The following is a 15,837-nucleotide window of genomic DNA, read 5'->3' on the forward strand; positions in this document are numbered from 1 at the left end:
GCCAAATTATGGAAAGAGCCTACATGTCCATCAACTGATGAATGGATAAAGAAGAGTGGTTTATGTATACAATGGAATACTACTTGGCAATGAGAATGAAATCATGCCATTTGCAGCAACATGGATGGAACTGGAAGGTGTCATGCTAAGTGAAATAAGTCAGTCAGAGAAAGATAATGTATGTTTTCACTCATATGTGGAACTTGAGAAACTTAACAGAAGACCATGGGGGAAGGGGAGGGGGAAAAATAGTTACAAACAGAGAAGGAGGGAGGCAAACCATAAGAGACTCTTAAATACAGAGAACAAACTGAGGGTTGATGAGGGGCGGGTGGCAGAGAGGGAAAAATGGGTGACGGGCATTGAGGAGGGCACTTGTTGGGAGGAGTACTGGGTGTTGTATGTAAGCGATGAACCACGGCAATCCACCCCCAAAACCAAGAGCACACTTTACACACTGTATGTTAGCCAATTTGACAATAAATTATATTAGAATATAAAATAAAATAAAATAAGTAAAATAAAATAAAAATAAATAAAATAAGATAGTCAACTTTATATTTTTAATTAAAAAAAATAAACTATTTTTTGAGAGCGTCAGGGAAGGGCGGAGAGAGCGGGAGACAGAGGATCTGAAACAAGGTCTGTGTGGACAGTGGAGAGCCTGATGCAGGGCTGGAACTCACAAACCTTGAGATCGTGACCTGAGCTGAAATCGACAGTTGGATACTTAACCACCTGAGCCTCCCAGCACCCCCGAAATAGTTAAATGTTTAACAGGTTATAACCAAAAATGAAATCTCATTTTAATAAAGAAGGATCATCGTGGGTAGGTGAGATAAGCAGGGGTATATTACAGATTTTAAAGATTTTTAAAATTAAGTTTATTCTTTATAATAGTTCCTTTTCATATTTCTTTTAACATTTTGTATTGTTGTAAAAATACACATAACATAAAATTTATCATCGTCACCATTTTGAAGTACCGTTCAACAATGCTAAGTGCATTCACATCATCATGCAGCCCATCTCCACAATTTCCTCATCTTGCAGAACTGAAACTTTATACCATCAACCCCCGCGCCCGACCCCAGACCCGGGAAAACTGCATTCTGCTTTCTTTGTGAATTTGACTATTCTAGCTCCCACACGTAAGTTAGCCCTACAGTATTTGTCTCTTTGTGACTGGCTTGATTCACTTAGCATAATGTCCTCTGGATCGAGCCACGTGGCAGCACGTGCTAGTTTCCTTTCTTCTTAAGGCTGAATAATTCATTGGGTGGACACTTGGGTGGCTTCTGCCTTTTGGCTGTAGTGAATAATGCTATGCACACGGGTGTGCAAATATCGGTGCGAGATTCTGCTTTGCATCCTTTTGGCTACCTACCCAGGAGGGGTATTGCTGGATCATATGTTAATTCTCATTTTCATTGTTTGAGGGCCTGCCATGCATTCTGTGTTCCCTAGCAAGGCTCCATTTTATGTTCTTACCGACAGGGCACAAGAGTTCCTATTTTTTCACATCCTCATCAACACTTGCTATTTTATGGCCTTCTTTTTCTTTTCCTCCTTTCTTCTTTTTCCTCTTCTTCCTCTTCGTCTTCTTCTCCTCCTTTGCCTCCTTCTCCTCTTCTCCTCCTTCTTCTGCACTTTTTTTTATTTTTGACAGTAGTCGTCCTAATAGGTGTGAGGCGATATCTCACCGTGATTTTGATTTCCATTCCTGGGTGCATGCTTCTTTCCATGTTCCCTGGGGATCCTCCAATCAGAGCCGAAAGAAATAGAGATCACTTGAGCCCAAGTATTTCAGGAATAGTCTCATTCAATTTTACTTTCACAATGTCTTTATTATCATTTCAAAATATTTTACTGCTGGTTGTCCTGGGAGCTCGGGATTCATCATTTCTTTGTTTGTAGGTGTTCCTCGGTTGCTGATGGTTCTGGATCTAGAGAATTCTTCAAGCACCTTCATTTCGGGATGGTGTCGGCGTTCTCGGAACTTCAATTCGCTGAGTGGCGAAGCCAGGGCTTCTGGTACATCATCCTACTGATGGCATCTCTCTGGTTCCTGAGGCTCTACCTCCATTACCTTAGTCAGTGGCTTTTCCTCCAGGCCATTTCAATTCCTGTTACAAAGTGAGTGCCTTCCCCTGAAAGTTAAAGCGATGCATTTTCGTCTTGATAGGCCAAATGAAAGTACAAAACTCCTCTCCGTCCATGTAGTGCAAGACCTAAAATGCAGCACAGACCCAGGATTTGGAAAGACAAAAAATGTCTTTATCTCAGAGCAGGAACGTCTATTGCATTCTCATCTTCTGGGCCTCGATTTACAAATACGTAACTGGCACATCGATATTTATTTCAAATTGAACAGAGTCAAGTATGTTCTAATATCTGAGCAGAATCCAAAAAGGAGTTTAGCAACAGTGTTTTATTCTGTTTTGATTTTATCACAGTGACTCTGGCTGAGAGTAGTTTAGAAGTAATGTAAGTATGATTTATCACCTATACGCACAGAGGCAAAGATTGCTTTTTCTGCAAAGTGATTGAATTCAAACAATTACCAAACTCAAGCCCAGGCAGCTTTCCGGGCCATTATACCCTGGAAAAAGATGATACTTTACAGGTTATCTCTCCATAAACATGATTCCATAGCTGGTATAGATAAACAAACAGATAGAAATCAATATAAGTAAAATTCATTTTCCCAAATGTAGATGTTCCAGATAAAAGTAAAGATGTGTGTATATTTTCTTTCTTTTTTTTTAAACATTTATTTACTATTGAGAGACAGAGAGAGACTGCATGAGCAGGGCAGGGGCAAAGAGAGAGGGAGACACAGTATCTGAAGCAGGCTCCAGGCTCTGAGCTGTCAGCACAGAGCCCAACGCGGGGCTCGAACCCACAAACGCGAGATCATGATCTGAGCCGAAGTTGGATGCTTAACCGACGGAGCCACTCAGGCGCCCCTTTTTTTAAAAATTTTTTTTTTAAGATATGTGTATATTTTCAACTAAGAAGACTGCATACAACTTTAAGACACTATGAAAAAGAATGTGTGTGTATACTATATACACACACATGTGGTTTTTTGTCATGCTTTGAAATTAAGTCACAAATACATGAATGCTCTAGAATATGCACATTTACATATAATAAATTACTGTAGCTTCACAGGAGAATTTTTACCTAGCTATTATTTTTCTTCCTTTCTTCTCTTTTTTTTTCCCCTCTCTCCCTTTTTCCCTTTCTTCCGTGTGAGGGCTTCCAAAGCAGAAGGGACAAATGTTGTATGCTCGAGCTAGTTGTTTTTTGCTAACGGCTCTTTTACTTCTTCAATTAAAAAAAAAATAGCTTTATCTTTATTGGCTGCTAGTAAAATGGGACTGTGAGAAAAATATCTGGGCAGCCTAGTTGATCTGATTTCTTAAGCATCAGAAGACCCAAGATATGATAGGATATTTTGTCTAGATCTGTAGGCTCGAATCCTGAATTAGCCCTACATCCAACTGTAGTTGTGAGACAAGACAATAACTACAGCCACCATGAGCATTTCTCTTGCTCTGACTCTATGTTGGGCCCTCTGCTAAGAAATCTACGCACATTGCTTCATTTGATATTCACAACTGCATAGGAAGGAAGCATAAAGCTTCCGTCAAAGCAAAGGTCAGGGAGTAGATAAAATGAAGAACTCTTTTTAGTAGAGAGCTGCTAAGTAGGATACACAAGCAGAATTACAAAGGCTGAAATGCAGGGGAGGGAAAATTTAGAGCACGGTGAAGTCTCACTTTGCATGGAAAAAAGGTGCCAAGGCCTGGGTCAGTCTGTACTGGGCCTGCCTTGGTTTCAACCCTTAGGTTTTTAGGTTGTGTCACACTGTCCCTTTTAGAACAACTAAGAGATGCCCTATTTTTGTTGTTAGTAGAGCAGCATTGTTTTGTATTTAAGGGTATATCTAGAGGAGTCACAGGAAAACTAATCACGTATGCTAAAGCTCAGAAGAGTTATTAGACTGATTTGTATTTCTGGTCCCTATCAGAGGTTGACCCATGGCTAGGTACACTGATATATTTTGCATTTCAAATAGCCTACCTGTCAGTATGTGTTACTCGCAGGGCAGTTTTTATAGAATATAGAATGCTCTGCTCAGTGGATAGAATTGATATTCTTTCTATTGTTGCCTATGATACAAGAGCCACGGACAAGCTAGAAATAGCCTTTTACTGGAAAGTGAACTGTTGGGGTGGTACTTTGGGGAAGGGAAAGGTGAAGTTTCCTAACACCCGATTTGGGGGTAGTATTAAGTGTCATTGTTTGTATATTAAAAAAAAGAAAATGTGTCATTTAAAAAATTATTTTGTGTGCCTGGCATCTTGTATAATTTCTCTTGTTTACATGTGTGTGTTTGCTTTGTTCTCCTGCAGATTCCATTTTTCCCCTTTCACGGTTGAGCTTTGCTACCCATCTTCCTCACTTGCCATCAAAGAAGAGTTGCTCGTAGTGGTGGTGGGTCCTTTAATGCTGAATGCAGTGATACTTCCTTTGGTTCTGATCAGATGGGGCTGTCAGCTAATGTTTGCCTCCTGCCCTGATGTCTTGTCAAAATTAATCATTACCATGGGACTATGGACAGTTCTAGACCCATTGGCCGTGTTTATAGTGGATACTGTCCTCGGGGTAAGTCAAGTAAAATAATCGGGATATGAGTTCTTGACATAGAATTTAGCTTCAGTGCATGAATCAGCTGACATGAGAGGTTTCAAGAATCATGAGCAATTCACTATGTATCTTAAATTGAAGTTATTAAGCTTTCCACATCATAAAAAATTCTGGATGTCTATTATTATCCATTGACGTGTTTTTAGCATCTTAAATGAACATTTGCAAAATAAGCAAGAAATAACGTTGGAGATCAGATCCAAACTAATTTTGGTACATTTTCAAAAAAAAAAAAACAAAAAACCCTATTACAGCAAAGTCTTATTTGTAACTTTTTGTTGGTAACTTACTTTTTAGTAGTAAGGATTTTCACTGCCAAACTTTATTTAAAAAGTAATCATACAGTGGTTCCTTCAATTGGTTAGATTATTTATTTGCTTTGTGATCAACGACTCTTCTGTAATAAACACACTCAAGAAGAAGAAGAGCTTTTTAGACAATTCTAGGTAATAAATAAAATATAAAGCCTTCGTCCATAGGCATTTATTTTGACTTTTGTGATGCTAATAAAAGGACAGGAAATCTGAATTTTAACTAAATTTTTGTATTGTAGATCTGGCTATGAAATATAGCCCCAAGCAAGAGAGCGAACGGATACTATAAATAAATCAATATGATCAAATATTCATTTAAAAATTATCTTACTTTATCGAATAATATTCTACAATGGGTATATTTCTCCTATCAGGAAGAAAAAGGAAGGTTTCCCGATGGGTTTACATAGGTCGAGACTGTATTCATTGTGCCAAGCAGATCAAAGAGGTGGGGCATTTTGATGGACTCTACTTGTTAAGTGTTTGAAATGTGCTTTTAGAACTAAAGACCAAATTGGTGTTCAAACTGCATCGTGAAGATAGTGTCCTGGGTGCTGTGGTAGACAGCTAGGATGGGCAAAGCCAGTCACGGTTTTATTTCTGTCTCTCAGGTCGCACAATGCTGCAGCAGGTTTTCTCAAGGATCCTGGGCTTGCATCACTTGGGGGTCTTATTAAATGCAAATTCTGATTCGGCAGCTGGAGTGTGGGATTCTGCATTTTAACAGATTCCTAGGCGACACCAGAGATGTTGGCCCCATGGGCCAGACAGGGTGCCGGATGTTTTACTGAGAAAGCCTCTCTCCCTTTCCTTTGTTTGCTAGGTGGGGCTTTCACTTCTTCTGGGTTCCTGGGTTGTTCTCAACAAGACCGAGACCTAGGTGCACTGAGTCCCTTAATGGGTTGTTGGGCTTTGTGTGGGCATTCTGCCTGCCTATTTTGCATTAGAATGACCTCGGCTAGAAAGGCTTAGAACCTGCAGATAAGTGCAGTAGTTGACCCTGAGACCATGTAGATCATTTAACATTATTAAAATGAATTAAAATCAATGCACATTGAACCTACCAATGTATCTAGTTTCTGGTCCCACTGCTGAGGATTCCGGGAAGAGCCACATACCAAGGACAGTTGATCAGTGTTTGGAAGGCCCGATTGTTTCCACATTCAAACCTGCAACTACCCTCTTAAGCCTCAATACCGTCTAACACCTTGATGACAGGTCCGTAGAGGTTGTGTTTTCAACCCCATCTCTAAGTGTTTACACCTTGATCGTTGGCCGCATTTCTGATTCTGAGTGGATTGAGCTGGAGCCAGTTGGACTTTGTCCACATTCCCACTTTCCTCAGACTCCAGGTGAGAGAGGACGAGACCTCTCTCTCTCTCGTCTTGAGGACGAGCCCTCAAGGTTGGTTGAGCAGGAAGTGTAGAGAAACATGCTGTGGACATTCTGGTAGCATCATGTTCCATGGCATCTCAGAATGCCTTCCAGAGGCCTGAGGTGCGTATTGAGCAGATGGGGCGCCGGTGTGATCCGCGACACCACATGTGAAGCCATTTGGAGAGGATGAGCGGCTATGTCTATGATCTTCTGAGATCTCCTCGTACAGAATGTCTGCAGCCCTCTCGGAATGGCTTTCTGTATTCCAGTCGAGTCCTCTAGAGAGATTAATAGCTGAAGGGTCCACTGTATCAAAGGCAGCTGACACAACGAGCAGTCTTAATATACTCTGGGGCCTCTGATGTAATCTATAGGAAAGTAGCCTCCAGCAGGGCCATCTCAGAACCAGTTCAGAGGTCTGTAACCCGATGGAAGCTGATGAGTATGGACTCTAATAGATGAGTATGGCACCCATATCCTTCTCCACTTGGAAAGAAAAGCTGAAGGCTCGTTCCCCATCTGCACAATTATTGATTCTCCAATTAGAATCCATCATGCTTCATTGCAGATGACATCTAATTTTTCTGTCTTAAGAAAAAAAAAGTTTAAAGCTGCATGTAACCCACAGAGCAGCAGCACTGGAGTCTACACATGGACACTCCCAATAATTAAATCTAAATACACTTTTTAACATGCTCTCCAGGGGCGCCTGGGTGGCTCAGTCGGTTGAGCGTCCGACTTCGGCTCAGGTCATGATCTCATGCTTCATGGGTTTGAGCCCTGCGTCGGGCTCTGTGCTGACAGCTCAGAGCCTGGAGCCTGCTTCGGATTCTGTGTCTCCCTCTCTCTCTCTGCCCCTCTTCTGTTCGCGCTTTTTCTCGCTCTCAAAAATAAATATACGTTAAAGAAATTTTTAAACAAACAAACAAAAAACCAGAAAACAAGCTCTCCGGTGATGGAACAGCACACCAAGTTTTCGAGGTGCTTCTCTAAAGCAGTGGTTCACAAAAAGGGGTCACTGGACCAATGGCATCAGTTTTACCAGGGAACTTAACTGCAGTGCAAATTGAAATGTAAAATCTCAGGCCCTGCACCAAGTCTGTGGAGTCAGAAAGTCTGGGAAGGAGCCCAGCCTCTGAGAAGGGGTTACTGTGTTTTAACAAGTCTTCCAGATGATTCTCATGCTCATTAAATTTAGAGAACTACTGTTCCACATGCCTTCATAGTTATCACAGACTGAATGTCACTCATGAGACTGGAGTTGTCTCAGTTCATACTTCCAGTTCTTTGAGCCCTTCTTTCTAGCAGATAAGCCCAGGGATCACTTGTATTGGATCCTGGTAGGCCTGCCAAGAGAGACTACCTTATTTTCCTGATAGGTTTTGTTCTGGATCAATTTTTTTTTATGGCAATCTAAAAGGAGATGTGGCAGATGCAATGGTTTGAGGCTGAGGCATTGAGTGGCTGTTGATGGTGCTAATAACATTTTGTTAGTCTCTCAGTTTGCTGGTTCAGAAGTTGACAATGAATTCCCAGACCCCCACTGATGATACAACAGTTCCACTGAGTTCATAAATTCTTTTCGTGCCTAAGCCCCAATCTAGATAAAAAGTAAAGGAAGCATTTGCTATTGAATGTTTTAATTGATCAGCATGTATTTATTGACTATATAATCTCTGCCCGGGATTTTCTTTTTCTTTTAAGTTTATTCATTTATGTGGGGGTGGAGGGGAAAGGGCAGAGGGAGAGAAAGGGAGGGAGAGAGAATCCCAAGCAAGCTCCAAGTTGCCAATGCAGAGCCCACCGCAGGGCTGGAACTCGCAAAACCGTGAGATCCTGACCTGAGCCGAAACCAAGAGTCTGATGCTTAACCTACTGAGCCACCCAGGTGTCCCTCTCTGCGCAGGATTTTAAAAGAAACAGAATAAGTTTGAGGTTGTTTCTGCCCTCCGTATAGATAGTGAGAAAAGAATAGCACATAAGAATCAAGATCAAACAAAAGGTAGAATACAAGTGTCTTCATTCAGCCAATCATTCTTGAAAATCCATCAAAAATGATCATGGTGTCATAGGAAAAGCATGGTAATAGAGCGATTTCCAAGGGGAAATTGGGTTCTGGTCCCAGCTCTGCCATTTGTCAGCCAGATGACGTTGGGTAAGTCAGTTAACCTCTTCAGTCTTCACCTTCTTCATATGTATCACAAAAAAAGTAGTAACACCTACAAATAGTGACACCTACCATACTCGTTTCACAGTATTGTTGGGACAGCCAGCTGGAAATGTACTTTGAAAAATGTAAGGCACCACACATCAAAGATGAAAAGAATGAGGATAAAGATTGTAATGAAGTGATACGACTTACGCTGTGTATACAACATCAGGTAGAACAGCCGTGGCCCCAGTGATCCAGGCAGGAACTTACAACCTAACTGGAGAATCACACACAAAGAGGAAGTATGGGCAGTGTGTTCTGAGTGCCTTCTGGTAGGCCTATCATCATTCCTTTATATCCTTTATTTTTTTATTTTTATTTTTTTTAAATTTTTTTAATGTTTACTTATTACTGAGAGACAGAGAGGCACAGAGTGTGAGCAGGGGAGGGGACAGAGAGAGGGAGAGACACAGAATCCAAAGCAGGCTCCAGGCTCTGAGCTGTAAGCACAGAACCTGACGCGGGGCTCGAACTCACAAACTGTGAGATCATGACCTGAGCCGAAGTCGGTCGCCTAACCAACTGAACCACCAGGCGCCCCCCTTATATCCTTTAAATCTTTGTTCAAATGGCACCTTTTCTGATTGCAGTATTTAATAATACACCCCCATCCCTCCTACACTTTTTTTCTGCTTTACGTTTTTCTTCGAGATTCTATCTTCTTATATGCCATATGTATCACTTAATCTTACTTACATGCTTACTATCACTTCCTTCCCCTCTCCCCAACCCCCAACTTAAAAGTAAGCTCCAAAAACAGGGCTTTTGTCCAATTTTATTCACTGTCTTACCTCCAGAGCTTAGTGACACATGATGGGCATTCACAACAATGTGTGTGGATCAAACGAGTGATCAACATCTATTGATTAGATTATGTTATTGGCATCAAATATATGTCAATATATTTTTGTTTGTTTGTTTTTCAGCAGTGAATACTGCGTCTATTTCTCTTCCTTTAAGAAATAGTAGAAAGATAAGATCTAGAAGAGGACAGGTATACGGCAACACTTACAGATCTTCTGCCTAAAGTCCAAGTGACGGTTCTGTGTTCTGCAAGGTAGACTGAGTGACAAGTACAGAATATAAAAATCAAAGTTTTGTCGTGACAGTGAAAGAAGAGACAGTTGGGAGTCAGAAGATCTGACTTCTAGTCATTGCCCACATGTTAAAGGATACTTTGGTAAAGGGAAAATACAGATTAACCTCTCTAGGCTTCTGATTTTATCTATACATATGTGATATGGATTAGTTTTGAACATGCCCTTTTAAGCTATACTTACATAGTTTCCTGTTTCAAAAGTGAAGAAATTCTTCCTCCTTTCTTACATTGAAGAAAACATACCTTATTTACATTTATATTGCATATTACTTCCACCTGATATCAGAGTCATAATTACAGAACATTTATGTTTTATAAAACTCAAAGGTCAAAGATGTCAAATGACAATGTTCTAGGTCCTCAACATTTAATATTGTTTTTAAAGACCTCATTGCCTTGTATTTATTTCAAACTCAGTAGAGGATATGCTTTTCCTTGTCTCTAATAAGGACTTATTGTTAAATTGACCTAATGTAAACTTTGGTTTCCAAGCTCACATTAAATAGCCTGATAACTTTTTTATAAGTTTCTAAAATAAGCCATCTATTTTATGCATAGCACAAATTAAATTCCTTTCAAATCTGCTTCAGAGAGAAAGGGATCTTTCCACCATCATATTTAATTTCTTCATATCTTGTGCTCATTAAATTCAGAAGTTAATAGTACATAAATAATATATGGCTTTCACTTTATGAATTGCATGTAGAGTGTACACATTTAAAAGCTTATAGGGAAAACGAGGAGAAAAAAAAACCTAGCAAACCAGCCATGCAAGCCAAGGGGTTTTCTTTTCCTTTACAGCTGAAGATCTGGTGGTCTTTACTACCCTGAAAATTCAATTTAAAAACAAATTGTGGTATCATATGGTTTTTGTGTATAAAATTAATCTCGCTTGATGATCAGTGTTTCCATCCTAATTTTTTTTTTTAATTTGTATTTTTTTCCCTCAGCGGCTTACACAGAATGGGGAGACTCCCGTAGCTGACGCAGCAAAGCTGTACTGGGTGTTTGTAAGAACCATGCAGTCGGGAATTCTCGGTGTCATGCTCACAGTGCTAATTTACATCCTCCTGTTCATCATTTCTTCTTTGATTTTGTATTTGTACTGTCTCAGGTAAGGTGCTTCAATCTTTTTTGGGTCTTTAGAGTGTTCAGTCTTGTTCTGCAGTCAGGCTGTGAGACTGTGGTTGAAGAAGAGAAGTTAGAATCACATCTACCCATCTAAGATAGAAATGTCCTTGGTTGTTTGTAGCAACTGTCATGAAAATCAGCTGAGAAATTAATTGACTTTTGGGGGAAAATTTCTCCATAATGGAGAGATCACATTTTTCTGCAAATCATTGTACTTAGCGCTTCCAACTAGGGGCCAACAAGAAACAAGGAGTAATCCTGTGATACCCAAAATATTCTGGTAAGTTTCTTGGGCAGCTCATGTAAAATTCTTTTTTTCTCCTCCTCCCAACCCACTCTCTTTCCATTCTTCCTGCCCCCGCCAGAATCACCAATAGAAGAATCACCCTGCAGCTTTTATCCTGAATGTCATAGGATCTGGTTTTCCAGTTTGCTCATTTGGCAAGCAATGTATGTGAATGAAAAAGATGAGAGAAGCAACAAATTTGAGGCAGCGCGAAAAGGGCTAGGAACACATTTCACTCTGTTGATGGTGTCCTTTGTTGTGTAGAAGCTTTCGAGTTGGAAATAGTCCCACTTACTCAATTTTGCCTTAGTTGCCTGTATTTTCAAAAGCTATTTTCATATCCGTGTAATCGTTGTCAAATACAATGTCATGAAGCTGGATATCCATTTGCATATGGATATCCAGTTTTCACAGCACCATTTGTTGAAAAGATCATCCATTACCCACTGTATATTCTTGGCATCCTTGTTGAAGATTGGTTGACTGTATATACGTGGATTTATTTCTGGGATCTTTAGTTTGTTCTATTGGTCTAAATGTCTGTATTTATGCCATCACCACACTGTCTTAATTACTGTATCTTTGTAACATAATCCAGCAACTCCACTTCTAGAGATTTATCCAAAAGAAATACAATCAGGATCTCAAAGAGATATTAGCACTCCCATGTTCATTGCAGCATTATCCACAATTGCCAAGATAGAAAAACAACCTAAATGTTCAACAGCAGATGAATGGATAAAGAAAATATTGTGGAGGGGTGCCTGGGTGGCTCAGTCAGTTGAGTGTCTGACTTCAGCTCAGGTCATGATTTCATGGTTCATGGGTTCGAGCCCCACATCAGGCTCTGTGCTGACAGTTTGCTCAGAGCCTGGAGCCTCCTTTGGCTTCTGTGTCTCCTTCTCTCTCTGCTCCTTCCCCACTTGTGCTTTGCCTCTCTTAAAAATAAATAAATGTTAAAAAAATAAGAAAAAAAGAAAACGTTGTGGACACACACAATGGAATATTATTCAGCTTTGGAAAAGAAGGACATCTTGCAATATGTGACAATGTGGAAGAACCTTGAGAACATTATGCTAAATGAAATAAGCCAGTCACAGGAAGACAAATACTGTATGATTCCACTTATATGAAGCATCTAAAATAGTCAAAGTCATAGAAGCATAGAGTGGAATGGTGATTGTTAGGGTCTAATGGGGAGGGGGAAATAGAGAATTGCTTTACAGCAGACATAAAGTTTCACTTACGCAAGATGATTTAGTTTTGAGATCTGCTGTACGACATCAGGCCTATAATTAACAATACTCTATTATACACTTAAAGATTATTAAGAAAGTATATTTCATGTTAAGTGTTCTTACCATAATTAACAAAGAAAAAAGTGCTAGGAGGAGGTCAACACAAGTGTCTCTGAAAGCATACATAGAGCAAAGGAACCAAGACAGGTCTGGAAGAGGTTTGGGGCAGAAACCAAAGACATCAGTGGAAATATAACCCTTGAGTAATTTTCAGAGGTTTCATATAATTTGGCTGGAGAAAAACAGAAGAGAACACATTCACGGGCAAAGGAAAGATGTGTGAACCCACGTGATCATGAGAAAGTATGACATATTTGGCCACTCCAAAGTTTTTTAATATGGCTGGAGTACAAGATAAGGGATGATGGCAGTTGGCTGAGATAAGATTAGAAATGTAGTCAGGGACTAGATGATAAAATTATTGAATATCAGGGTGCCTGGGTGGCGCCCAGTCAGTGGAGCATCCAACTCTTGATTTTGGCTCTGGTCACGATCCCAGGGTTGTGAGAACGAGCCCTGCATTGGACTCTGCATAGGCCCTGAGTCAGGCCCTGTGTTGAGCATGGAGCCTACTTAAGATTCTCTCTCTCTCTCTCTCTCTCTCTCTCTCTCTCTCTCCCCCCATTTGCCCCTTTCCTGCGTGCTCTCTCTCTCTCAAAAAAATATTAAATATCATGTTGTGGAGTTTGAATTTGTTCTAATGGTAAGGTGAAAAGAATGGAAGATTTTAAATAACTTTAATTTTAGGACAATAACTCTACTAGGAGAAAGGAAAGTGGATTTAATAGTGGTCAGGTTGAACTAAAGGAAATCTAATGAGAAAGCCGTGAGTATCAAGAGCCTTAACTAAAGAGAACGACATGGGAAGTGGACCGTTGTGGCATATTGAAGAAATAGGTGACACACAATAGGACCTTTGGCCTTGTTGGAAGTTGAAGATGAAGGAAAGGATGGCATTTAGCATAACCTTAGGTTTTGGAGTTGGGTAGAAAGGTGGATGGTGGTAGCATTCTCAGAGACAAAGATTACAGAGAGTAAACATTTGGAGGAGGTAGACGGTGAGTTCAATTTTTATTCATATTGACCTTAAGGTATCTTGGCTATTGTCAAGGAAAAAAAAAACATCATAAGAAGTCAGATCGATGAGTAGAGCTCAGGGAAAACAATAATGACCGTGAATTCATGTGGAGGACGTCTTGAGTGTCATTGCTTGTAGGGTAGATGCTTGATTGCAGTAGGCTGAGTGAAGAATAAGGACACAGAGTCAGGATTTGCTGACTATGTTTGTTTGTTTGTTTTATTTTTAATACAAAGCTATGCTGTAAATGGAAAATGTGGAAAATGGTCGGAAAAAGATATTTTTTTTATAAAAGAATGGTTTTTAACATGGGTGTGGTCTGAATATATTTATGTGCATATATGAAAATTCTACAAGGAGGAAAAATATTGCAAATGCTTAAGCAAGGGAGAGTGACTGAGTGAGGAAGTCTCTGAAGACAGGAGGTTGAGCACATATGGAGACAAACCCGGGACTTTATGGGGCGCCTGGGTGGCTCAGTCGGTTAAGCGGCCGACTTCGGCTCAGGTCATGATCTCACGGTCCGTGAGTTCGAGCCCCGCGTCGGGCTCTGTGCTGACAGCTCAGAGCCTGGAGCCTGTTTCAGATTCTGTGTCTCCCTCTCTCTGACCCTCCCCCGTTCATGCTCTCTCTCTGTCTCAAAAATAAATAAACGTTAAAAAAAAATTAAGAAAAACAAACAAACAAACAAAAAAACCAAAAAAAACCAACCCGGGACTTTATGAAATGAATCTTGTCACTCGATGTGATAAGGGAAGAGATAAGGGTGAATGCAATGGCATGGGGGTTCCTGGCAGGGTGCTGAAGGAATTCACATATGATAGTCATTGTAATTTTCTGTGAAATGGGAGATGAGCACACCCCTCCATTCTTCCTTTCTTAGATCAACAACATAGCTGCCTTAAAGTTGTACGTCCCTGGGAGAGGGAAGACAGTCTTCCCTGATCATTCACTTTCCATTTGACTACTAACTTGTCCTATGGCCCCAGGCAAGGATGTTCATTTGCTAGATTTCTGGCATTTTCTTGTATAACTTGTTAAGGATGACACATATGTGTAGCTATTACAAGAGGCTCCACACGAAGCATTACTCTATTATTTAAAATGACTAGGGTCTCCTAGAGAAGTTGAAGAAATCAAATAGTGTATCATACAGTTTAGACTTTCATAGGATTACAAACTTATCAGATAATGTTATGTACCATTTATTACCGTATCAGTATACTCTTCTCACTTATAGGAAGGTGGATGTTTACAACCAAACATTTCTTTGTCTGAGGTTCACATTAAAAAAAATTTTTTTAATGTTTATTTGTTTTTGAAGGGGAGAGAGAGACAGAGCAGGAGGTGGGGAGGGGCAGAGAGAGAGGGAGACACAGAATCTGAAGCGGGCTCCAGGCTCTGAGCTGTCAGCCCAGAGCCTGACGTGGGGCTTGAACTCACGTAAGGTTCACATTGTTATTATCAAGATTGCTTGTGAAGTATGGAAAAATAAGCATCGAATTTATGCACCAAATAGCTAGGATTTAATATTTTGCTGCCTCAGACCAAGAGTTGTTTGCTTTAAAATAAAACAGAAGGGTTACCCCCTGGGAACGTGTGTGTAGGAAGGGTGGGAAGCCCTGTGATGGATGGATAAATGATTAGGGAAAAACAAAGGTAAACGAAGTGTATGGACATCATAGAGAATGAGCCTGAAAAAGTCCAGGAGGAATAAAGAAGTTTTATTCACTCTCTCGACCTTAGCCCCTCACTGCCTTCCATGCCGATCCTATTCTATCAGAACCAGGCATGCTCGGTAACCCCCAGGTTTTGCTTGTGTTTAGAAGCAGGTGCCCTCAAAATATCTCTACATGGTGATAGAGATAACAGTAATCTCCTACAGGGAAAATACCTGTATTCTTCGTAGGCATAAAGTCGCTCTTATACGTCAGCTGAAAGAGCTCTCTTTACTGATGTTTGCACAACGTCTCTCTCTAAAACGCTAAGTAGCTGAGTGGCGCTGTTCATCTACACAGCAAACGCTGCCACCAGTGGAGGCATCTGGTCAATGAAGCAGGGTCTGCTGTGGCCTAAAAGTAGACAAAATGACACGAAATCACAAGAACTCATCTTGTGCCAGTCTGGATTTGTGCATGTTGACTGATGTAGGTTAGCATTCTTAATCCAAATATTAAGGCAATGATCCTAAATCTTCTGGGCTTTTGGATCAGTCCTGTCAAAACATGCGATAAAGTGGCTAGTATTACAGGAACATAGAGGAGATCAAGTCTGTTGCGTAGGCTGTGAACAGAATTTTGTCTAGCTCTGTAGACACTCTACA

At 40.4% G+C, this 15,837-nt stretch overlaps 1 protein-coding gene across 1 annotated transcript in view; it reads left to right on the forward strand.

Moving 5' to 3' along the window:
• LOC102949347 overlaps nt 1-15,837 on the forward strand; it is a 247,426-nt gene that overhangs the window by 219,037 nt on the left and 12,552 nt on the right. Inside the window, exons 14-16 of the mRNA XM_042987577.1 lie at nt 1,918-2,136; nt 4,425-4,677; nt 10,672-10,835. Of these exons, the coding sequence (XP_042843511.1) occupies nt 1,918-2,136; nt 4,425-4,677; nt 10,672-10,835 (636 nt within the window). The remainder of the gene's footprint in view (nt 1-1,917; nt 2,137-4,424; nt 4,678-10,671; nt 10,836-15,837) is intronic.

The sequence above is a fragment of the Panthera tigris genome, chromosome B2 (assembly GCF_018350195.1).
Source record: "Panthera tigris isolate Pti1 chromosome B2, P.tigris_Pti1_mat1.1, whole genome shotgun sequence".
Classification (NCBI taxonomy): Eukaryota; Metazoa; Chordata; class Mammalia; order Carnivora; family Felidae; genus Panthera; species Panthera tigris.